This window comes from Euprymna scolopes, chromosome 36 (genome assembly GCF_053919585.1).
Source record: "Euprymna scolopes isolate OS-2025 chromosome 36, ASM5391958v1, whole genome shotgun sequence".
Classification (NCBI taxonomy): Eukaryota; Metazoa; Mollusca; class Cephalopoda; order Sepiida; family Sepiolidae; genus Euprymna; species Euprymna scolopes.
Genome location: NC_136517.1, coordinates 56,695,797 through 56,722,919, shown reverse-complemented (window position 1 = coordinate 56,722,919; position 27,123 = coordinate 56,695,797). Strand labels below are relative to the sequence as shown.

At 33.6% G+C, this 27,123-nt stretch overlaps 1 protein-coding gene across 1 annotated transcript in view; it reads left to right on the top strand.

Annotated features, from left to right (window-relative positions):
- Positions 1 to 2,367: 2,367 nt before the first annotated feature.
- LOC145260513 (BRO1 domain-containing protein BROX-like) overlaps positions 2,368 to 27,123 on the top strand; it is a 55,374-nt gene continuing 30,618 nt past the window's right edge. Inside the window, exons 1-2 of the mRNA XM_080118642.1 lie at positions 2,368 to 2,704; positions 26,538 to 26,741. Of these exons, the coding sequence (XP_079974768.1) occupies positions 2,604 to 2,704; positions 26,538 to 26,741 (305 nt within the window). The 5' untranslated portion in view covers positions 2,368 to 2,603. The remainder of the gene's footprint in view (positions 2,705 to 26,537; positions 26,742 to 27,123) is intronic.

Here is a 27,123-nt window from a genome sequence, read left to right as displayed (position 1 = left end):
ATACTAAGAGATGACGTCATAATGGGATGATGCTATTTATAAAAAAACTAGCAGGAGTGCCTGGCATTGCCCGGATGTTTGAAAAAAAAAAAAAAATCTGTTAGTAGGCAGGGAGGCTCGAACCCGAACACACAACGTGAAGGCGGAAAAGAAAGTGAAAGAAAACATGGCATGTTACCGTTACGCCAAGATGGGAGCGGAAGTGTGAAGCATTGAAATTTAGCAATGTTAACCATCACGCCGTAGAGGATAGTGAAATGCTGAAAACTAAACTGGCCTACAGCCAGTTAAGCTTTCTGCCGTATTTGCTTCACCACGACGTTGGGGAAAACCAGCTCCACCTCAAGAGGGGGAGCTCTGGCAGTGTGTTAATGATTAGCAATTGTCTGATATGAAGGGTTTCAGTGATCAAAGCTGATTTCTTTAAGACATGCTGGCCACGAAGGCCAGCAAATTGCTTTGTTTTGATTCAGTTTCACTTCATTTATACGAAAAAGACAAACAAACACTCGAAACCAGAAATTTTTTAAAAAGTTGCTCAAAATAAATGTAGAGACGACGTCCGTTCGCTCGCAGCCCCACAAAAAAATCTTTAGTGGACATACAAAAACGCGCGCGCCTATTTTGCCTTTTATATATATATAGATGATATCAGAAAAGTATGACACCATAAATTATAACGTCATCCATTAAATTTGAAATGATGATACAGTGAATGACATTCCAAATCATAATGTTAACCATCAAATTCAAGAGAGGAGGAGCCGAGAGAAGAGCTCTTTTATTCAAAGAAATGTACAAGTCCCCAACGGTCTAATATAAACTCTGTGGATATTGGTTTTTATTGTGTTTGCTTACGTGCCTGCCACCGAGCACGCTCTTTACATGTAGATGAGTGTTTTAGATGGTGGGAGGAAGGACGAATAATGTAAAGAAAGGGTAAATAATAAAAGAAGTGATACGAGGGGTGTGCAATAAGTAATGCCTCTGATCCACTTCCAGTTGTCTGATCTAGCTAAAGTTTTGCATGTGCAATGATTTAGATCTCTACCTCTGAATTAATTGTGGTTTCTGTTTTACAGGTGTTTGAACTGAGTCAGGTGTGAAATGGAGCCTGTTGAATGTCGAGCAGTGATCCAGTTTTTGTATTTGAAAGGACGCACACCACAGGAGACTTTTGATGAAATGAAAGAAACTTATGGTGATAATGCCCCATCATATGACCTTGTAAAATGCTGGCATCGTGAATTCAAACATGGCCGAAAGTCTGTGGAAACAGCTCCCAGACCTGGTCGTCCCCCTTCTGCCATTGATGAGGCATCTGTCCGTCAAGTTGAGGCTGCCATTTTGGAAGATCGGCGCATTACTATTCATCAAATAGCCCAAGATGTCAATATTAGTACAGGGTCTGTGGAAACTATCATTCATGACCATTTGCATATGCATAAGGTGTCTGCCAGATGGATTCCAAGGTTGCTCACACCAATCCAGAAGCGAGAACGTGTTGAGTGCTCGAAGATGAATTGGGAGATGTGCCAAGAAGATGAGTCAAAGTTTTTCAAAAGACTGATTACACAGGATGAAACCTGGGTTCATCACTATGATCCAGAGATCAAAGCCCAGTCAATGCAGTGGAAGCACTTGGACTCACCACCTCCAAAGAAGGCAAGGGTGCAGCCCTCCACTGGCAAGGTTGTGCTCACAGTCTTCTGGGACCAGGACGAAGTAGTGATGACAGATTTCCTGGCAAAGGGTACCACAATTACAGGAACCTATAATGCTTCACTTTTGAGGAAATTAAGGGAAGCTATCAAAATCAAGAGGTGGGGCAAGATCAGCAAAGGTACCCTCCTTCTGCAGAACAATGCTCCGGTCTACATGCATGTTGTCAGATCAGAAGCACGGGCGTGTGGTTATGAAATCCTCCCCCATCCTTTCTACTCTACTGATCTTGCACCCTCTGACTTTCACCTCTTCCCAGCCATGAAGTTGTTTTTGAAAGGAAAGCGTTACCCAGATGATTTCTGAAGTCACGTCGTGGTTGGAGGACCAACCTGGGGTGTTCTACAAAAACAGTCTCCAGAGCTGCATCAAACGATGGGAAAAATGCATAACTGTGGGTGGTTCCTATTTAGAGAAAGACTAATAACTGTGCAGAGTTTCGTTGCTCTACTGCTATGGGAAGTGGGTCAGGGGCATTACTTATTGCACGCCCCTAGTAAATGGTGATGAATAATGTAGATAATTTTATATACATAAAAAAAGAATCACAGGTCGTCTATGTTCTCTAGTGAATGGATGACGTCATTTTTGTTACGTTTTCATTTATGACGTCACAAATGATCTTTCATGTCTTCATACGAAGTTAGTGAATGACGTCATCTCCTTGTGACAGCCATTGTGCACGGGGACAAACAAACATATTATAGATAAGTCGCATATAATTACTGACCTAATGGATCACGATCCAGTTTTTATTAAAATTTAAATTTTTTTAAATTTTACGTTTTCATTATAAAAAAATAAAAAAGAAGAATTGGCAAATAAAAGCGAGTTATCGCCCTTTTTTCATTAGGTGTCGCCTCAGTGCGTCAAAAAACAAAATGTCGTACTGGTTCCATCGTAATCCTCTTAAGGCGACTACATCTGTTACATTTGAATTACATGGAGTCACCAGCGATCAAATATCTCGGAAAATAATCAGGTATGTGTTTCCGTAAAAAAAAAAATGGCAAATCTTTTTCTGTTTTCCTGTTGCAATATCGTTTTCATAAACCGTTTTATTAAAAAGGATAGGCTCTGCAGAATGTCATAAAATAAAGTGGGTGATTAGTATATAACATCGTTGTCGTTTGAAATTAATCACCCATTTTATGGCCACTCCTGATTGCGTTTGTTTTTGTTTTGTTTAATTTAAGTTAGAGTTGTTGGTTTTGTTTATTTTAATAATAATAATAATAATAGTCTTGGTGTTGTGGCAAATTTATTTTTTTGATAAGTTTATATCTTGACATTTTTTTCTTAGTGTTGAAATTCAAATCATGGGACTAAACTGAGGATTTGTTTTTGTTTTGATCTTCAATTATTTCTTTTGAAAGTGAAAGCTTTTAAGCTTTTCGATCGAGTGAATAAAATCATTTTTCTAATTTTTTTTTCATTTGTTATTAAATTTTTAAAAAAATATACTTTTTTAATTTTATATAAATTTCATGTTAGAATCTGATTTAATCGTGATTCCGTTTTTTTTTTTTTCAATAATAAAATACTACACAACAAAAGGTACTTGTTTTTTTTTTTTTGTTTTTAGTAATTTTCAATTATGTAAAAAAAAAAATAAATAAATAAATAAATAATAAAAATACATACATTTCATTATTTTTTGTAATTCCCAAATACTTTCATTCAATTCCTATTTCAGTCATGTAAATTATTTAAAGCGAAAAGTTTGGTATTTATTCTGATTCTCAAACAACTAATCTGGTTATTACGGTAAATTTTTGCATGGTTTCCACCTTTTCGTTTAAAATGCCGACTTCATAGGTTTTCGGGTATGCTGAAAAAATATGCGCGTACAACAATGGCCACGCCACCCCACCCCCACCAGGCAAAGAATTACATTGCTTATTATCCGGAAAGCTACTTATTTGCGGAAAATTTAAATGCGATATTCGTTTTCAGCATCCCCGAAAACCTGTAGCAGTCGGCATTTTAAAGGAAAATGTTAAGGTGGAAACTAAGTAAAAATTTACCAAGATGACATACTGAAATTCAGTTCATGTTGCTTTTAATTAAATTGCTAAAATATTTAACAAAGCACCTGCTCCTCTTATTAAGAATGGCTTTCTAAATACTAACTTTATCATTTCAGCACAATCCGGTAAACTGCAAAAGTATCGTTACGTTGGGTTTGTTTTACAATGCACATTGGTACGAAAAAGTGGGGTACTCATCATGCAGAGAGTGATCCGTGCTGAAATAATGTTATTATTTAAAAAGCCATTCTTAACATGGGGAGGGGGTGTTTTGTACCTATTCTGTACTTTAACCTTACAATTGAATAAAAAAACAAAACTTTAATTAAACGTGGAAATACGATTTAAAAAAATAGCGCGGATCACTCTCTGCATTAGCACCAAAAGGGGTTAAAAAAACAAATGCATAACAAATAAATGTTAGCAAAGGCAAGATAAGTTACTTTTCTACCTAACTGAATAAGTTTTTAGTGTTTTTTACTTGCTTTTAAACTTTTATTTGGTCCGAAAAACAAATAGTGTCTAGCGTTACGTGAGAAGAAGAAAAATGGCCACGAATTGACACTTAAATATTTGAAGTCTTGATAATGACCTAAAAATAAAAATTAAACAAAAAAGTTTACCACGCACATCTTATTTGTACACGCACACATATCCTGAAGAGAACTTGAATGCCTACTAGACATTATCCTCGAGTGTCTAAGGTCTCTCTATACTGTGGAAAAAATAAAGGAAGTACCAATGCCAAGAAGGGGATGGAGGTCCGAGACTCTGCCATTTTACGTTGTTACTGGGAAGAGTGGTGGGAGGCGCTGGCCCTTGGATATATATATATATATATATATATATAAACATGCCTTGGGCTAGTGAGGTTGGTCATTGGTGCACGCCACTTCATTCAAGAGAGTTCTGAGGGATGGTGACGTCGTCCGTGTTCTGTGGTGTTCCCTGTCTACCAGTGGAGCTTCTGTTGCGTCTATTGATGTTACGTAACACGATAGGTTGCAAACAGTACCTCGGGAGCACATGATCTGTTACCAGTTGGTTGCCGATGTAAATGCACCTTTCCAAGTCTGGGCGTGTTGTGAGTATGCTGTGGATGGGGGCCTCTACAGAATGCAGGGGTCGTTAGTTCCTTTCTGAGCTTGTCCAACATCTCCGCAGAGAGTCAATGTGTCGTATTTCTTCAAGCTGTTAACCGACTCCCAAGTTGGGGTCGCGAAATAACAATTATTTTGCAACCTTTATACCGGCCCTATCTCGGACCATCGAGCCCAACTCTGATCGAAATTAAATTTTTCGACAGTACAGGAGTTTGTCAGGAAAACCTGGCATGAGAATACTTTTCCTACAAGTAAGCTTTCACTAAATATTCAAATCATAGTATTCATGATCCAAATAAGATCTCCTTGGTATGGTTAAGCCATACTGGCTTTTACAAAGAATGATGCATCTTCTTTAAGCGCTGTTACCTCAAGTAACAGCACGAAGTTGGATACTCCACCAGACTAGATGAATTCTTGTCCTGAAATCCAGTAAGATCAATAAATCATAAGAAAGATTATGGTCAATTGGGAAGGGGGAAATAATTTTCTCAACTTCTTTAACTCCGTGTAGTGTTTGAGAGGTAAAGAATGGAATATTTGAATATCTACAGGGTGGACAGTAAAAAAAAAATACATGATTCCATTTCCGTTTGATGAAAACCGTTTTTCTTTTTCTTTTTTTTTCTTTTTTTTTTTTTTTTAATTTTTTTATTTCTTGGCAAACCATCAGTTGTGTACAAATCCCAAGAGCGATAGGAGCCTTCTATTATTTCTGAAAGTGACGCAATTTTCAATGAGCGAGATCAGAGATGTGCCTCTGTACGACTCATGTTCTCTACCAATCCAAGTTATGACAATAGGATCATTGCCAGCACCCTCAAAATACATCGTTGGGTTGCCACGAAAAACAGGAGCATGCCCAGGGTGATGAAAACAAAGTTAACGGTCACAGTTATGATTTTTAGTGTGGTTTCAAGTGTGGGCCACATCATATCTTTGAAGTCGGCTGGAAAATCAACACCAAAGTGTACCTGGATGTGCTGAAGAGTGTGGTGATCCCCTAGTGCAAACAGGTGGTCGTTGGCAGATCCTGGGTGTGGCAGCAGGACTCTGCACTGGCCAAGTCCAAAGAGACCCGGCCTTGGCTTCAGAAGGAGTGCTACGACTTTGTACCCTTCTCTCACGCCCATCCACACTCGACCTGACCCCACTGAACTACTTCGTTTGGTCATACGTCGAGAACATCGCCAACATGACTTCCCACAACACCAAAGCCAGTCTAATCGCCACTATTTGCAGAGTATTCGCCAAGCTCTCATTGGCGCTTGTGGAAAAGGCATGCTTCCAGTTCCGGACCCGTATTGAGGCGAGTCACATTAAATAGATGTCAGCTCTACTACATAATCAAGTTATCTGAATTGATGTTTTTCAATAAAAGTTTTAAAATAAAGCTGTAATGTTGTTTTCTTTAGGATGACAACTTTATCGTTACACTCTGTATGTATCTCATATAGAAATCAAGAGGCCCCCTAGGAACGAGGCCCCTTAATATTTGAGAAGTTTGACTGAAGTAAAATTAAACAAAGGGATATAATAGACGATAGTGAGTCCGTTACAAATGGGGAAAAGTTATAACCCGTTAACTTAGAATGAGTACTTTATGGGTATGGGTATTGAATATGGGTAAATTTATGTTCATTTTTGCATTAAATACTAATCCAAACTGTGCATTGAACGGGTGCCATAATACTTGGTTTGCTGTACCATATCATAACAAAAATCCATATAAAATTTTACCCAATATCTGGTTAAAATTTTGTATAGATTTTTACCATGGTCCTTCATTAGTTCCACGACGACTTAACGTTGAGACGAAGATAATCAAAAGGGACATTTTCTACATTGTCACCGTCTTCCCGTTTGCAAAGCAGCAACCAGAATTAAATTTCATCGCCTAATATTTACCATTACCATTTATCTTTTAGTTAAACCATGTTTTAGTAAATAATAAAAATAAAAACGACAAATTTGACTTCCGGGTTACATCCACGTCATACGCACCTTCCCGTCTTTTTCCCTTTCGTACTGATCCCCCCCCCCCGGACTTGAGGTTAGTTGTACAGTTAAGGAAGGGCATGTATTTTTTATGACTTAATATTGTCTTTGTTAAAATCAAAAATATTAGTCACGTAATGTATTATTTAAGGACTGTTAAAAGTTGATTTCACCTAAAATAACAATACTAGGTACAAATGCAGAAGGTGTATCAGAATTTGGGTTTGTATTACTGTACACATAGATTCGAAAAAGTTGTCAAAAAACAAATATATAACAAATAAATGTTATCAAGGGCAAGATAAGTTACTTTTCTACCAAACTGGATATAATTTTCGTGTTTTTATTCAATGTAACATGTTTATTCAGCTCGAAAAACATGCAGTGTTTACCGATATATTGGAAAATTCAAAATGGCGCCCAACTCTCTCTTTAACACAGTAAGTTCGGGAAAAGGTGTTATAAATAATAAACTCAACAAAATACTGTTAGAAATTCGTTCAATATATGTTACCGTGACATAAGTTGACATATATTCGGTGTTTTTAATAGTATTTTATCTAGTTTATTATTTATAACACCTTTTCCCAAACTTACCGTGTTAAAGAGAGAGTCGGGCGCCATTTTGAATTTTTCAGTACATCGGTAAACACTGCATGTTTTTCGAGCTAAATAAACATGTTACATTGAATAAAACACAAAAAAATATATCCAGTTTGGTAGAAAAGTAACTTATCTTGCATTTGATAACATTTATTTGCTATATATTTGTTTTTCGACAATTTTTTCGAATCTGTGTAGTGTGTACAAACCCCAGAATTTTTGTAAGAATTTTTTACACCCCTAGCACGAAACTGCGAATAAAATCTAAAAAAACTCGTAATTTCTCTTTTAAAAGTGGGTTGTTTATTTTCTTTATGGATTATACTTCCAAAATAAATTATTAAAGATGTTTTAAAAGTAATAGAAATATTCGTTTTTATTTAAAAAAAAAAAAAAAAAAAAAAAAAGGTAATGAAATTAATTGAATTTTACTAGCTCAGTATTTTTCAATTTTTAAACTTTAAAAAATCTATCAAAATTTTTCTATTGATTCAATTTTTATGATATTTTCAGGGTCAATGTGAAATTTTATGCTCTTTCCAATAAACCGAATATAATATTTTAGACAAACGTTTTTGTTTTTTTTTTATTCACGCCCCCACCCCATTTTCAAGTGTCTATTAAAAAGTAAATAATTAATTTACTCACCTAAGTGTTATATATCACAAATTGAAGATAAAAGATCAATAAATAATATATTCAAATTTAAAACAAAAAAGTAGTGTTTTTTTAGAAATTTACCTGTAAAGTCCGAAGTTTAAAACCTTTTTTTTTTTTTTTTTAAACCACGTTGTTTGTTTTTTCCTTTTTTTTTTTTTTTTTTTAATGAAACCTACGTCCTTGCTCCTTTAATTTAAAAATAAAATTAAGGCTTGAATTACATTTTTCGAGTACTTATAAGCTTGGAAAGACAGGGGGTCGAATTAATTCACGTCTCTCATTTTGAAATGTCTATTAAAAAGTAAATAATTAATTTACTCACCAAAGTGTTATGTATCACAAATTTAAGATAAAAGATCAATAAATAATATATTCAAATTTAAAACAAAAAAGTAGTGTTTTTTTTTTAGAAATTTACCTGTATAGTCCGAAGTTTAAAACCTTTTTTTTTTTTTTTTAAAGAACACGTTGTTTGTTTTTTTCTTTTTTAATGAAACCTTGGTCCTTGCTCCTTTAATTGAAAAACAAAATCGGGCTTGAATGACATTTTTCGAGGAGTTATAAGCTTGGAAAGACGGGGTGGAATTATTCAATATTTTTCACGAAATTTCTGACACACAAGTAAGGGCTCTCTCTGCATCTATATCGATAACAAACGAATACGTATAATTTGGATTCTCTGGACTATTTATCGCTCCCATCTTGAGTGTCATTTTCACAACGTTTCCGTCGATATAACCGATCTTCTTCGGGTGTATCTTGTAGAACTCTGGAATCTACACGGAATTTCGAACGGAATCCTTTATTTAATGTGGGTCCTGGCGGGCCCGTGGCGTAATGGATAAAATATTAAAATTAGACAAAATACTGTTAGAAACTCGCTCAATATATTACCGTGACATATAGGCTGACATATTCGGTGGTTTTTTAAATAGTATTTTGTATATTTTCTTATTTTTAACTCCTTTTCCCAAACTTACCGTGTCAAAGAGAATCGGGCGCCATTTTTAACTTTCGAATGCATGCATCGGTAAACACTATATGTTTTTCGAGCTGAATAAACATGTTACATTAAATAAAAACACTAAAAACATATCCAGTTAGGTAGAAAAGTAACTTATCTTGCTTTTGATAACATTTATTTGTTATATATTAATTTATTGACAACTTTTCGAATCTATGTGTACAGTAATACAAACCCAATATTTGGTAAAATTCGGTTGTAAGTTACAGTTTGTGAGGTTGAAGGTTCAATTCTCAGTTCAGCGCTGAACTTCAGCGGACACACTCAAAATACGAATTATTTGGGGCATGGCTGACGGAATGAGAACATGATATCTTCATTTATTAAAGGTTTGCGTTCGAAATGTCGTGCAAATTCCAGAGTTCGGCAAGTACACCTTGGAGGTTACATCGACCGAAACGTTGTGAAAATAACACGATGGGAACAGTAATCCGAATAATCCAAAAAATACGAATTATCAATTTTCATTTCAAAAAAATTCAGAAAAACAAATGAAAAGTTTAGGTTTTATTTTAATCTTAACTTTTTTTTTTTTTTTTTTAACTTGGTACATAAGTGTCGCCATATTGTTTGTGCCTATCAAATTACGACGCAAAACATTCCACGAGACAAACATTGAAACGTCAAAAAATAAATTAATGTTTTGTGCTTCCATAAACAACATGGCGTCACCCATAATGTTTTCATGCAATAAGTAAACGATAAATTTTAAGTTTTATTTTTATCTAAATGAATCGATAATTTTAACAGTTTGATTTAGGCATATTTACGCACAAATTAGGCTAAAAATGAGAAAGAGGTTGTGTTTTGGTAGCGGAGTGGTTAAAAAGAAGAACCTATTTGCTTGTATAACTAACTGTATCTACCCAAAAGCGTTATCCTGGAGTTTTTTTTTTTTGTTTTTTGTTTTGTTTTTTTTTTTTTTTTGGGGGGGGGGGTCCTATATTAAAATAAAAACATAAATAAATAAATAAATAAAAATCTGTATGATGACGTAATGATGTGACGTATGTACCCGTAACGAAATAAAAATATCTTATTCCAAAAACTATATAAGTTGATAAAGTAGTTTTATTTCTAAATAAGATAATGAACATTTTGTAGGTAATAGAAGAGCAACTGTCTTGTCCACCATTTTTTCAACGATCTAAGAGAGATAACTCAATAATTCAAACTTGGGATACTTGTTATAATGTCTACGTATTCCTATTAATCGTTTAAAAATTATTTTCCTTATAAAAATAAAACCACGAAGTGCTTTCAATAAGTTTTCAGACTTTTTTCATATGGGCATTTTTATTGATAATCTACATATAAAACTCTAGTCCCCTTCGAAGTAATCTCCTCCGGCTGCAATGCACTTTTGTTGTACTGCTTCAACAATCTCTGGAAGACCCGCATGGAAGTCCTCTTATGTGAGCATGTCAATGACCTTTATCACAGCCTCTTTCATCTCCTCAATTGTCTCATAACAACAGCCTCTAAGGGTTTCCTGGAGCTTGGGAAATGGCCAAAAGTCACAGGGGTGAGGAACTGTCTTAATCACATAGTCTGTGACAAGGATGGAGTTGTGGACTGGTGCATTATCCTGGTGGAAATGCCACTGACCTGATTTGAAGAGTGCTGGCCTCTTCCACCGGAATCTCTTCCTGAACTTCCTTAAAACCGCAACATAATATTCCTTGTTGACTGTCTGTCCAGTGGGAACTCAGTGTATGTGGATCATGCCCGTGCTTTCAAAAAAAAAAGAATCATCATAAGTTTCTGGGTGGATTTGCTCTGTCTGGCCTTCTTAGGTCTGGGAGAGGCCAGTGTGCTTCAACTGGGAACTCTCACAGCAGTAAATCCAGCTTTCATCACAGATCACCAAAGCATCAAAAACTCTAGGACCTAAATTGATCAACTCGACCATCTCCCTGCTGTCATGACAATGTCTTTCTTTCTGATCTTCTCTGCGCACCTTTGGGACAAACTTTGCACGAATCTTCCTCATCTTCAGTTTCTTGCAAATAAGCGTGTGTCTAGTTCCCACACTGACATTAAACTGTGCACTTATTGTCTCTATAGACACATGACCGTCCTTATCCATGAAATTCTTTATTTGACCAATTAACTTTGGTGTTCTTCCTTACTCCTTCTGTATATCTCATCATCCCTCACAGACTCCCTGCCTTTCTTGAATCTCTTATGCCACTCAAAAACTGATGCTTGATTTATGCAAGATGGTCCAAAAGCTGTCTGAAGCATTTCATACACTTCTGTGGAATTTTTTCAAGTTTAAAACAGAATTTTATTGCATATCATTCTTCTAAAGTATACTCCTGTCTGGATTGCATTTTTGGAATTCACTAGCTGTGACAATCGGGCTTTAGTAGGGTGTATTCCAATTCCTGCTGTAGCTGTTAATTTGAACCAGAAATCATAAAAATGATCAGTCATCTCGTAAGATGTATAGCAATAACATATTGAATCTTCAAGAGTCTAGGATAATTTTAAATGCATGTACAAAAAAATGTCTGGAAACTTGCAAGCACTTTGGACTTGATCAATTTAAGTGATTTTATATATTCATTATGGGTACGTACATCACACAGATTTTTCTTTATTTTTGTTTTTGATATAGGAAGAATTCTGGATGAGAATAAAAAATTTTATGAACACAGGATCATTGCAGACTGTAAACAAATTTATTTTGATAGCACAATTTGACCGTCTTGTGTGCTATTGGTTAAGAAGCCAATTTTCAGAGTATTTAGCTAAAAATACAGGCTTTGGAGAAATGAAAACTCCTTATAAATGTAATCTCATCTTGTGGTAAATAAAAAATTTCATAGTGGAAGCAATAATTATTTTTAGCTCCTTACACCAAGTGGCTTCATACTTTGTCTGGAGTAATTTCCATACAAAATAAAAAGGCATAAACATTGGGCAAAATCACATTACTTATAGGAAAAAAAAATTACAAAAATGATGTGGAAGCACAACTTTGGTCATATAAGATTCATTTCAACAGCTAACACATTGAATCTTCATATGACTTATAGCACATTAGCGATCAAGCTTGATTTTTCTTTTCATATTAAATCAATAACAAAAAAAACTACTAATTTAGATCATATAAAAAATATTATATATTATTTTTACTTTTTGGGATCCTTTGAGATAAGGCTTCATAATTTTTGTATTTCTTGCAGATTGTTATCCTCATCTTCATTGTTGTTGTTTCACCACATTTTGGCCAACTCTTCCTCTGGTCTTCTTCAGGTGGTTAAAATTACTGCCTTCCATAGTTGTTGTAATCTCGTCACATTTTGTCCAACTAATTCTTTGGCCTACTTGGGTAGGATTAAAATTGCTATCTTCAGACAATGCTTACCTGGAACCGTAGAGACTCAACGCCTCTATCTACTGTGCCATGAGACCCAAAAAAGGCCAGAGGTTGAGTTGACTAAAATGTGATGAAACAACTATGAAGATGGGGATAACAGTCCGCAAACGAATGAATACACAAAATGTAAGAAATAGATGAAAACATAATTTGAAAATATGGCTGAAAATATCATTCACTAAAATTTTTCACTTTAATTTTTTTTGTGAAAGCATCTATCATTATTTTTATGGCAAGTATCCAACTGTGCTTCAAACAGTCATGGCAAGTACTCATCTAGCTACAGCCACTGTTAACAATTTTCCCTAGTCTGTATTTGTATCAAAACTAAATGAAAATTCCATGATCAGAGTTTCTTTCCTAAAATTGTCCACCTGTGAAACACAATATTGGGGGACTGCTTCCCAGCTGATTATAACATGCCCGTTTTCAAATCTAATGTAAATAAGTTCTTGTTGAGCTGTCCTCTTAAATAATCAATTTCTGCTTAATTTCCACCATTACCCATCATCAGTGTTATCTCATTGATACTCTTTAACCTTCATCATTGGGTGGTCTCTGAGTAGTGACTCCTTATTAAAAATAAATTCTCAGCAGTGTCATATTTCTGAATTTTTGAAATGAGGATTGATTATTCATATTATTTGTTGGTTGGTTGGTTGTTTTGTTTTACGGCATATCAACCCTTTTCAGGTTATTTAATGCCGAATCTGGTGATTTTGAAGAACGATTTTTTTAATATAGTATATTTGTTTTTTAAGTCGTATTCTATTTAACCCATAGTTGGGACCCTAACAGGTGCTACCACTCCAGGTCAGAGTGGACCTGGGAGCAATGGCAATTAAAGGGTGGCTCCACACTCCCTAAGGCCTGCAAGCTGGGGCCCTCACCATCTGATATAGTTTAAGGTCATATCCAGGACCTCATATTATTTGTATTGTGCATAATGACCCATGGCATAGTGGATAAAGTACTTGGTAAAATTCAGTTGTAAGTTACACTCTTCTGGAGGTTGGTACAGGAAAGAGTGCTCTCTATGGCACCTTCTTAGATGTGACAATGGTATAGTTTTTTTGTTTTTTTTCTTTTACTCTTGTTGTTTATACATTAAAATTGTGTTCTTATTCATATTTGGATTCTTTGGACTATTGTTCCCATTGTGAGTGTTATTTTCCAAGTTTTGGTTGATGTAACCTGTAAAATAAAACGAAACCTTTTATTTAGGATCTGGGACATAATGGATAAAGTACTTGGTGAAATTCAGTTGTAAGTTACACTTTTCAAATAGCAACACTCCTTTAAAGGCAACACTCAAAATACAATTGCAAATTACTTAGAACCTTTATCCAATCATGGCTGGCTATAAAAAAGCATGCTACACCCATGGATTAAATAAAGGATTCTATTCGAAAGTCTGTGAATTCCTAAGTTCAACAGAAAGATTCCTTAAATACAAGATACACCTGAGCAAGGTCATAGGTTAAGTCGATTGAACATTGTGAAAATAACATTCAAAATGAGAACAGTAGTTTGAATAATGTAAATAATAGAAATAGTTAATCTCAATTTTATTCTTTTATAGTAATCTCGTTTTTTTTTTTGTTGTTATTGTTTTTAATTTAAAGCCTTTATTGTTTTTTCAGTATCAATAGAGATTTGACACTTTTCACCATTGATTTGTGTGGAAAGATGAAAATGTTATTATTTAAATAGATTAAATCTCTATGACGAGTTCTGCCTCTCGTGTGTGCAGCTGGCTTTCTTCCAAAGATAACAGGATTATGCCGCAACAATAAAAATGTTCAAATGTGGTGTGTGTGTGTGTGTGTGTGTGTGTGTGTGTGTCATCTGACCATTTTGGTGATACACAGGTCAGAGTTACCTGATTATAAATAGAAACAAATGAGTTATGTTTTGTTTATCAAAACATAAAACAAGGTTGATGATATTAAAAATACACAGCTAAGGTGACAGCCTTTTTGAAATGTTCAAGATTATTGGATCATTTTAATTTTTTTACAGTCCTCTTAAAATCAAAAAAAAAGATTTTTCTAGGACAGAATTAAAATCTTACTCTTTCTCTTAATATCTAGCATTTGGTAGCAAAAACAAAAAAAAAATGGAAAACTTGAATGCTGTTCTCAAGTGTTTAAAGTTCTCTGTAAAAGAGTTTATTAGGACAAACTGGCATGAGGTTATTTCCCTAACAAGTAAACCCTGACTACATACTCAAAATAACGTAGTATTTGAACCCCAAATAAGATTCTTTCAGTATAGCTACTCAACACTGGCTTTTACAAGGAATGAGGCACTTTCTCCAAGTGATGTTACCACAAGTCATAGTACTTAGCTTGATAAGCCACTGACTAGATGTAATCCTGTTCTGGAATCCGACAAATTCAAGAGAACACAAGAAATATATACTGTGACATAGTTAACTAATCAATTAGTGAAAGGTAAAATAATATTACTAATTTATTTACTAACTCAACAGTTGAGAGATGAATAATTCAAATACAGTAGAACCCTGAGATGCGGCATAAAACAATTAGTAACAAAATACAGTACAGTATATAATACACGTGTATATAATCAAATAACATTATAAATGACACTGTAAGGAAGGGCAAATAACGTAACCAGGGCCCGGAAAAACATTGTATTCCATATCATAACCTGAAAAAGTGTATCCTAGGGCCACCGTACCCCGAGTTTTACTGTATCTGTGTATCTTATATAAAGATCAAATGTTAGCTCTAAGAAGGGGCCTCTTGATTATCAAGAACTTTGAAGTAAAATTAAATTAAAAAAAAAATATCAATGTTAAAACTATTTTTTGTTAAAAACAAAAAAGGACAACTCTTAATCTCAAACTGTTTGTTGGAAAATTTCCCTGTTTTGTAAGTCAATTTTTTTGTAATTGCTGCATTAGTTTACTCACAAGAATTTACAATTGTAGTCTTCACACAGAACTATAATACTCATATTTTTGTCAGAATCATAAGTTGTTTACCATGAAAAACTGTTAAGAGATTAAAAACAAAACCAGTAATTTTTCTCATGGCTCCCCAACAGTGTTGATCAAACACAACCTCCTTTAAAACAAAAATGCCAACAGTCTAGATATTTTGCTTTTAGATTGATAATTACCTAACATTTGACTATTTGCAATATTCTCTTTACCTGTGTTGTTTCGCCTTGCTCTACGCTTAAGAAAAATATATTATTTCCAAAACTAATTGATTTTATAGTGTTTAGAGGAATCCATTTTTATTATTTATACTATTTATCAATCTTATTGGATATCATTTTTATTTTTTAATACTTTATACTGTTAGTTAACCTATACATGTTATGTTAAATTTTTATATGATTTTAGATTTGATCTTTTAGTATAATTTGATTAAATTGATGACTTAAAAGCTTCAAGAAGATATATTATTGCCTTATTTAACTATTTTAAATCTTTTATTTCGATCCTCGTCTTGTTTTATCATTCTTACTACTAAAGCAGCAACTGAGAGTATAAATTTTTTTTTTTTTTTTTTTTTTTTATACTACATAGGTATCACCACTTATCAAGGCCAAGAGGTCACTCGAGGATAAGGGTTAAAGAGTGTACAGTAGAAATTGGACAATATAGTAATCGTTAGTAAATGGAAATTCGGTAAACTCATCTAGCTGAAAACACTATCAATAATCCCCCCCCCACTCTTTATCTGTGCCTAAACCTAAACGTGGATTCCATGAACAAAGCTTCTTTCTTAGAACTGCACGCCTGTGGAATTGTCTTCCGTTTTCCTGTTTTCCAGCTGACTACAATATGGTTGTCTTCAAGTCCAACATAAACAAGTTTTTGATGAGCCGTTCCACTTAAGCTAACAAATTTACCGAATTTCCATTACTAACGATTACTATATTGTCCAATTGACTACTGTACACTCTTAACCCTTATCCTCGAGTGGTCTCTTGGCCTTGATAAGTGGTTATGCCTATTTAAAGAAGAAAAAAAAATCTTCCGGCAACTAAGGATTTTTACAGTGAATATGAAACATTTTTAAATAATCACCTAAAAATAAGGGGTATAACTCTTTTTAAATTAAATAATATAATAGTTGTCTACCTTTTCAAGCTTGCAAACAAATAAAAAGTAAACTGACTTCGCTGCATCGTGAGCAACGTCGAGGAAATACAACTAGAATCATACATGTAAATATTTATATTTAAAATCCAGTCTAGAAAAACGTTGGGCAGGCATATATTTTTGATTTTGAAATTATTTGAAAAGGTATTCAGACTATTATTGACAAAGTACCAAAGTTTTCGGTCATGACAAAGACTTTGGGAATTTTGTTTTTAATTTTTTCATTTAAGCAATTAATCAAGATAATTTGTCACCTAAAATGAACAATGTTTTGTCTGTTCATTTTGTAGTTTTTTGTTATTTCACTTGAAAAATTGGCAAACACTTCCATTTTTTAACATTAAAAATGGTGATGTTTGTTTATTTTGTGAAAACAAAGTTGCCTATCTTTTTTTCTTTAAATTTAAAACTAATGAATCATTTATTATAGAAAAAATACATGTTTCTCTCTCTCTCATATATATATATATATATAGAGAGAGAGAGACAGACAGAGATATATACACCTAAAAAATACACTCACTTCTTGTTCTAAAAATAACAACAACAAAAAAAACCCTCAAATATGCACGCAAACAAAAAAATTCTGCGGTGAACAAAACTTAAAATGCGTTTTGTTCAGCGGACGTAGTTGAAAGCATACCATGTGACAAAAGAATGCACTTCCCAGCCAATCAATGCCCAAAGAAGGATTTAATTTTCAAAACCTTTTTTCTCACTTCACCTGGGAGCCAATCGACAAATACTTAAACGAATTCACTCACTCACTCATTCTTACTCGGCACTCCACACTCTGCGTTCCTCACTCTTCGCTCACTGCTCACTTCTCTATTAACGACTCCGTAGCTATGTATTTTCCGCCAGCTTGACAAAACACGATTATCCACATGCATGCACACACACACACACACATACAGAAGCTTTTATCCACACACACACCGCGAATAATGCAGATATTCAGCATCATGCAAGGACATTTACCTTCCTCTTTATTTCTCCTAGCACACACAAAAATTAAGCCTGTTTTCTTGCTGAGAAAACAATGGACACTGTTTTTTTTTATTACTTAGCATGCACACACACACACATATATATATATATATATATATATATATATATATATATATACTAGCAGAAGTACCTGTCGTTGGCTGGTTTCAAAAACAGCCTACAGAAAATGGACTGTGATTGATGAAAATATGATAGGCTATGAAAAGGAGGGGGTTATAAAGAGATAGGTTTTGATACTCAAAAATTTTATCCTAAGCAAAATATGATGAAAGTAAAGATAATTTTTGTGAAAATATATTTTTCTATATCAATTTTGAGTGACCAACAAAAGGATGTTTCCTTACAAAGAGAAAATGTTATATAATAATATAAATATACAAGAAATAAATGTTACCATGGTTAATAACAGTTACTTTCATGGTAGAAAAGTTCATTGGTTTGTATTTTTTCTTTTCATTCACGAACCGGTGTTAAAAAAAAAAAATCAAAATGGCAGTGACTTTGAAATGGAAAGCCCCGTTTTCAATTTGAAGGAGGGACATCCAAGCATTCTGTGTTAACAATTTAAGAGAGTTCCGTCAACGTAAGGAATATTTATAAACATAGTTGTGCTTGAGGAATCTTCGATTATGGCATATGTAGTTTATATAAAAATTCATTTAAGTAGTTATCACCTCAAATTTCATTTTAATTTCAGTTCGCTGAAATTATTTCAAGTAAAGAGCATTAAAAACAATTTCAAAACAAAAAAAACATGAACTGAATTTTTATTGACTATGGTAACATTTATTTCTTGTATATTTATTTTTTCGGGTAGTCGTTTGTTGGCTTTTCTGCTAAACACTCTTACTAAATAATGTTGACGAAATATCGAAAAACAAAGAAACAAAAACAGTTTTGAAAAATAACAAAACTTTACTTACTTTAGTAAAATGATCCGAAACAGCAAAATGGGATATTAAAAAAAACATGTAATTACCTTAGTTTTTTAAAGCAAGGAATCGATATGAATAAGAAGAAAATGGCGCCCTTTTCAAGCAGAACAGGTTCGTTTTAGTTTTACAGTATTGAACGGTGTAGTATTGCGCCGTCAGATTCAGGTTGTACTATTGTAATGTAAAGAACACGCAGAAAGGGTTGTAATCATCTGAATTTCTTCTAGTACACTGACAAAAAAAAGCTTAAACAGATATATAAATAAAAATAAAAAGGTTATCTAAATGTTTTTAAAAAGACACGTAATCACGTGAGCAGGATTTTTTCCTTCTTTTGACACGATAACAAGTAACCTTCTTATTTTTTATTATTTATCTATTTTTGAAAGAGTGCCACGTGGAAGTGGAGAAGGAAAAAAACAGAGTTATGCAAAATTTGTGTCGAGAATTGTCTAAAGTTCCGACTTTTTTTGGCTTTCATTTTAATAAGAACGTGAATTTATGAGGTGAATTTATTCGACACAATATGATTCAACTCCAAAAAATAAATAAAAGCTAACGTTAATCAAGATTAAAGTTAAGGTGTTATTGTGGACTCTCACCCCCTTTTAAAAATACCTTGTTCAACTTTGTGACATATTTACATTCTATGGAGGTCAAGCGCGAACAAACACCCAATAATTTTATTATACCATATTTCTTCAAACTGAAACATAATTATCAAAATATACTTACACAAATAGATATGAAAAGTATTCATTAAAGTTTGTGCCTATTTCCATTCTATGGAGGCCAGGCCCGAACGCAGACCCCACAATTTTATTATACCATCCCTATTTAAGTTAAAACATACTTATCAAAGTATTCTTATGTACATCTATATCAAAAACCCTTGTAAACGTTTTTTTTTTCATTTTTATTTCCATACTTTGTGGACCAGGTGCAAATGCAGACCCCACAATTTTTATGAACCACCGTTCTGCCAGATCAAACATACCCATTCCTGATCCTTGATACATCTTCTATCATTATATGTAATCAGTTTTTTAAAATAGTTAACCATATAGGAACCTATTCATGACCAGACACACACACACCCTGTATATATATATATATATATATATATATATATATATAACTAGCAGGATTATCTGACGTTGCCCAAAGCAGACATGTAACATATTTCTATTAAAACTTCTATTTTTACCTTTCTCTCTCCATCTATCTTTCTCTCTTCTGAACCAGCAGTGAAGAAATCCTTCTAGACTGAGGCATTTATTATCATCCCAAATGCCGTTTGCAGAACTTTTTGTCTGGATTAAAAGTTTCCATTTAAACCAATCTTTGCATATATTTAATGTACAAGAAAGTTCTTGTGGAATTTTTAATTTTGATTTCAAATATTTTCAAATAAGTTTTTGTTAAAATACTTTTACTTTATCATTTTAAAGAGCGTTTTTCAGTATATCTAATTGTTTAAATTACAATCATTTTAAAACAATTACGCCTTTCCAGAACATTGAATACTAGATGGAAAAAAAGCAAATTCGCATAAGTTTCTTATTTCAATTCAAGCCAGGCTGAAAAGTTGCTGAAACAGCTCGCGATATCAACAAAGCTTTTGGTCTAGGAACTGCTACTGAACGCACAACATAATGGTGGTTTAAGAAATTTCCTGGCAGTGACGAGTCTTGAAGATGATGAGCATAGTGGTTGGCCATCAGATGTTGACTATGATCAATTAAGAGCCTTAGTTGAAGCCAATTTGCGCATAACTGTTCGAGAACTTGCTACTGTATTAGACATAACATATACAATGATTTCTGACCACTTGAGAGATTGAAAAGACAAAAAGCTTGATAAATGTGTGCCTCATGAATTGAACGACAACCAAAAGAAACGCTGTTATAAAGTGTCATCTTCCTTACTTTTACACAACAAGAATGATCCGTTTCTTGACCAGATTATTACTTGCGATGAAAAATGGGTTCTTTATGACAACTGGCGATGCACAACTTGGTGGTTAGATGCTGACAAAGCTCCATGACACTTCTCGAAGCCAGAGTTAAACCAAAGGAAGTTCATGCTGTTTGGTCTGCAACCAGTCTTCTCCATGAGATTTTTTAATACAAGTGAAACCATTAAGGCAGAGAAGTACATACTGTCAACTAATATATGAAATGCATCAGAAACATTGACAACAGAATTGGTCAACAGAAAAGGCCCAATTCTCGTCCATGAAAATGCCTGACTGCACGTTGTTAAACCGACTCTGTAAAAATTGAACAAATTGGGCTATGAAACTCTGCCTCATTGGCCATACTCTCCAGACCTGACACCTACTGACTACCACTTTTTCAAGCATCTTGACAACTTTCTGCATGAGAAATGTTTAGAAAACCTAAGAGATATCAAAAACGCCTTCAGCGACTTCATTGCCAAGATTTTATATTACTGTCATAAATCCACTTGTTTTGCATTGGCAAAAGTGTGTTCATTCTGATGGTGTTTATTTCGATCAATAAAATTTTGATATGTTCATCTCAATTTAAAAGTTAAAAACTGCAAGAACTTCCTTGTCGACCTGATATATCATTAGTTATACTTACTTGCAGCAAAGTTATTTTGGTTTTTAATTTTTGTTTATTTACACACAAACTTCTGATGATCTTCGATCTAAATATAAGTTATCTTTCTTGCTGAGTTTTAATTTTTAGATAATTATTTAAAAATATCTCATTTTAATATCTAGTCCGAACTATATAATTTTAAAAATAACTTGTAGCTAAGTACACTATTATATTGCCAAACAAATGAAAATTGGCTACTTAGAAGTAAAGTTTAATTTTTCAGTTTAAATGTTATTTGAGTCTGACTTTAGAAAATCTGACAAGATAACTTTATATGTAAGACTAGTAGGGGTTGGGGTGGGAGCGCCTGGCTTTGCCCGGTCATAAAGTACGCTTAAATATATTTTAATTTGTCCAGATTTTGTATATATTATTAGGGTCGTGATTTCAAAAGTAAAAAAATAAAAGTATTTTGGTGCCACCAGTTAGAATGAAAACCGAAAGCAAAACTGTAGCATTCAAAGCTGGTGACGTTACCACTGTACCAACGTGACATGCATATGAACTGATTAAAAATAAACTAAGATGAATGTACAAAATGTATTATGATTTTTCAATTTTGACCCATTAAAAACTATTTCAGCCAGCTAAAGACCTATAAAAGAATGGTCTGTAAAAAATCCAATCATTTGAGGCTCCTAGTGCTGCTCTGCGACTTTGTTTGAGGAGAGATAGTTTGAAAATGTGGAGACACAGACAGACATACAGCCTTTATATATTAAATTACAGATAGAACCTTTTTAATCTTGAATGAAAGGCAGTTGTTGAAGTGGATTATGATGTGAATGATCTGAGTATGCCAAGTTTGGACCCAATCAATTCCATAGCACCACTTTTAAATGGATGTTGGCAACCTTCATGTGGTTCCTCCTGTAAGTATCTGATTCTAAAAAAAACCTAAGAAAACCAATGCCGATAACAGAATCAAGCAGGTAAAAAAATGTTAGTTCTTATCCAGAATTCCCCTCTATTAAAAACAAAAATAAAGAAAAATCTATGTGATGTATATACCCATGACAAGACAAAAATATCATATTCCAAAAATTATGTAAATTGATCAAATAGTTATTTTTATAAGAAAATCATTTTTAAGCAATTAATGGAAAATCATAAAAATTACAACTTACATCTAGTATATATGAATTGTTGAGTTTTCTTTTTGTTTCTTGGGATTTTTTTTCTTTTTTTTTCTTTACAAAATAGTGAATGGAACAATCATTCTTTGAATACTAATAAAATTTGATTTTCTTATTTAAAAATAAAACTACTTGATCAATTTACGTGATTTTTGAAATATGATATTTCTGTTTCCTCATGAATACAAATATCATACAACTTTTTCTTTCTTTATATTTTTAAATAGAGGGAATTCTGGACAAGAGCCAAAATGTTGTATTATGCAGATTCATACAAATTTATTTTTATTTTGGTTGTTTTTGTTTCACGGCATATTATCCATTTTGGGGTTATTTAATACCAAATTCAGTAATTTTGGAAAAAGTTTTTATATTTCAAGTTGTTTTTATCTTCAAATATTTATTTGTGGTGTTTGATTTAGTTGTTTTGTAGAAAGAAAATTGTTTTTCACTTAGCAGAACATGATTGAGTTTGGTGCATTTTTGGCCACAAAGCCAGTATCCTCAGACATCTGATATGGTAGCATCAGATGCCATAACAGGTATTATCACTCTAGGCCAAAGTGAACCTGAGAGCAATGATAACTAGGACTGTGACAACGGAATATTCTTTTCATTCTTTTGAATCTCAGGTACGATACGGTTAGACATACTTAATCAACCAAGAAGCACATCCGTCTATTAACAGATATATACTCAAGAGTCAAAACAATGAAAAAATATGCTGTTGTCACAGCCCTAATGATAACTAAGAGTCAACTTCACATTCCGCACAGCTCCCAAGCAGGGCCTCACCATTTGATGTGTTTTATAGTTATACTTAGGACTTTTTGTTTAGGGTTACAAAGTTATTGTCTTTATTTTATGTAAAATTCAACCAATAAATGGTAAAAACCATTTTCTTTTCTAAAACGTACTTGTTTTGTCATGAGGCCTTTCCTTACCCAGCCATTGAGGCATCAATGTTTTTTTTTTCTGTTGCCCTATGCTCTTTAACTAGGTCAACATTCTGGAAATCTTTTTTCTTTTTTTTTTTTTTCAACAAAGACACCATATTTCAGCTGAATAATTGTTCTCGTTTCTGGTCCATTAGATAAATAAAGGTCAAAGTTTATATCTACGATTTTCACATCGGTTTGATTTCATACTCAACACAAGAAATAGACCAGCCGTTTTGGAATGTTTTATTGGCAGGACTAGTTGTACCTATTTGGTGTTGCCCAGGATTCATCAATGTGAATTTTGTATGGAACAATTTTTGATCACACATTTTTCAAGTTATATTGGAAAAGAAATAAAATTTTAGTTTTTATGGTTTTGATAAAATGTAGATTGAAAGGAAAAAATAATTGTGTGTCACATATAGGCGAGAAACACCCATACACAGAAACACAAAGTGGTCACAGAATGTTATCTATAATATAAATCTCAGCCGTCTGTGTTTTTGTGTGTTTAGCTAAAAGTATAAAAATAAAAAAGGGACCACCATGAATATGGTATTGTCTGAACCATCAATCCTTCAGACGTGTAATATCGAAAATTCAGAAAAAAATATTAATTTTTTTTCTACCTTAACGACTGCAAAATCTGATGGGGGTGGGAATCACGTAAAATCATCTCCTAAATGATTTTAACATTTGCACATGTGTAAACACCATTCGTCTCTTACATGCGTTAAATACAAAAATTTGCAGCGTCATATATTATGACGGTCACTGTAGCCAATTGGGTTAGAAGGTTGGCTCATAACTATTAGTTTTAAGGTGTACACCCGCCTTACAGTGGACTTTTTTTTTTTTTTTTTTGCATTTAAAAAGGGTTAAAAGATTTTTAAAATATTTTTTGTTTTGTATTTTATTTGGCAATTTTTTTTTTTTTATCAGCAGTTAAATTAAAACAAAAATCATTTTTCTTATTTCAAGGGTTACATAAATCAATTTTATTTAATTTTTAATTTTTTTTTTTTTTTTTTTACATCGTAACTGCTTGATACTTTTTCCGAATTCATAGCAGTAGGCCAACATCAGTGGATTTTTTTTTTTTTACAAACTGATATAAATTATTGCACCGTCAGTAAATAAAAGTATATCACATGAAACCGTTTGAAGGAACGAAGAGACTTTATTCTCGAGCATACAGAACAAAACTCCAAACCTAAACACAAAATGGAAAAGGCAGACGACAACTGTAAATAACACTGTCATGCTGAGCTATCTCTCTTGACTGATATGCGGTCATAATTTAATGCTGGTTTGACACTTTTTTTTTTTCTTCTTTTCTCAAGATAAGGGCTCATAGAGCCGGTCACGAATGGTTAGTAACATTGTCTTTCAGGTAGGATGGTTTCGCTCTACGTCTGGGGATAATAAGCATGTCTTTGTATATTAACTGTCAACAAGATGGGGTGTGTTTTCTGTTCCGTGGGAAGAGTCGACTGGAATCTTCTCTTTAGTCACAATAGGGGTTTGGCTAGTTGGTTGATTGCTTACTAGTAACCTCTTGTCGTTGATTATGCTGCTAATCATCTCAGTGATGGAGGGCTTGGTATGCAAGACCAGATTGCTACCTTCCTCGTCACTGTCATCTGGATGTTCAAGATTAATCCTTGGGCTGTTACCTGGATGAGAAGGAACCTTGAAGCAATCATCTTTATGGACCTTGTATGTACTGACCTTTAATTGGGAGCCATCAAACTTTCGAATGTACAATGTGAAGGATCTGGTGAGTCTTGGTCATATATCTACAGCCTGATTCAGGAAGGTAGATGCATTCACTCAAGAAATGGTTTGTGTTGGGTCTTAAGAGTCTGACTTCACAGTGGACAAGTCTTCTTTGGTTGAGGCTTCCTAGTATATCGAAGTGGAGTAGTAAATGTTCAGCTCACAGATGCTTCATTTCCCAACTCCTCAAGTAGAGAATGCAATGCCAGGGAAATCTTGGGCTTGATTGATGCCAATTTGCGTGATTTCAACTCCATCCTATAATGTTAGTTGACTAATTTAGGGAGGGCTGGATGAAATAGACGCAACCAAGTGATGACTATTAGATTCTCTAATGTTAGGATGACTTCTTTGTCTTCCGTAGGAATATTGTCATGATGCCGTATATTAGTGTCAGTGTTTAGTAGGAAATGGTCAGTGGAGGCTGCAAGTCTTTGAACTAACTTTTCTGGGCATTCATTCAGTTCAAGCCTTATGGAATCAAAGTCCAGGAAGTGAGAACCACTAGTCTGGAAGCCATAATGTTGTCTTATAGTTTGTCAAACATTTGTTAATGGCATTGAGTTCTTAACAATGGCACTCTGTGATATGCTAGGGCAATAATTTGTCACCTGTCCCAACATCATCTCCACAATATTATTTTTTTGGATAGCGGTGAGTCTGTTGACATCAGGTATTTCCATACCATCATTTGTGAAGCCCCACATTATCATTATTAAAAGTAAATTATGCATATTGATGTAAAAAAACATAATAGAATTTTCATGAGGTTTCATTAGTAAATAATTATTTTGCTTAATTTTTGATTGGTTGTTTTATGGCATATCAACCATTTTGAGGTTATTTAATGCTGAATCCATTTATTTTGAAAAAAAAAATGTTTTCATGCTTAAAGTTCTTTATATCTTCAAATATTTATCGGTAGAGTTTGGTTTGGTTGTTTTGTTTTATGGTATATCAATCCTTTTTGGGTTATTTAACGTCGAATTCAGTAATTTTATTAAGTTTTTCTTTTAAGTTCTTCAAATATTTATTTATGGTGTTTGGTTTGATCGTTTTGTAGAAATAAAATTGTTTTTGATTTTGCAGAACATGTTTGAGTTTTGCAAAGAGAAAGGAAGAAAAAAATAACATCAATGTTTGGTGCATTTTTGGTTACAAAGCCTGATCTTGTAGCACCAGATGTCCCGACATGTATTACCACTCCGGGTCAAAGTGGACTTGATAGCAATAGTGACTAAAAGGCAACTCCACAATCCCCAAATGGGGCTTCACCACTGGATGTCTTTTAAGGTCATACCTATGACCTTGTTTGATTTTGACTTGTAAAATATGCATTTTTTAATCCAAAAAACAAAACAATTTTATTTTTATTTATTTTTTTTTTTAAAGCTTTGTATTTTTATTAAAAAATTTTTTTTTTTTATCTGTAGTGATTTAAGACGGACCAGGGATCATTTGCTTGAACTGCTCACGGACCCCGGTCATGATAAAGCAACTATCGTGAAGGCGTACAATGAGTATTTCAGCTTGCTTCAAGGTTTGTACACACCGTTTGAGGATGACGGGGGAGAAAACAAGTTGCGTAAGGCAATCCTTTTCCGATGGACCAACACACTTCTGGGAAAATCTTCTGTGTGAGTACATTTCAATTATTCCTTTTTTGGGTGAATTTTTTTGTTAGTGGAGGAGGAGGAGGGATGAGAGATACCAAAGACTCTGATTGGTTGAGCAAGCTTACATCTTCAGAGATAAAAAAATGTATAGTCAGCATTCACAGTAAAAACTTGTTTTCTTACCACAACTAATAAGAACTTTACTTTCTTCCATGTGTCTAACATTAAATGGTATTTCCATGCACATTCTTTCCAGGATTCTACGGACAAAGTTATCTTTAGTTGACCTTTGACTTTTCCACATGATTTTTGCAATATGACATCTTCACTCTGTGATGAATATGTACATCATAAAGATTTTTCTGTATTTAAAAACACATTTTTTTTTTTTTTTTTTACATAA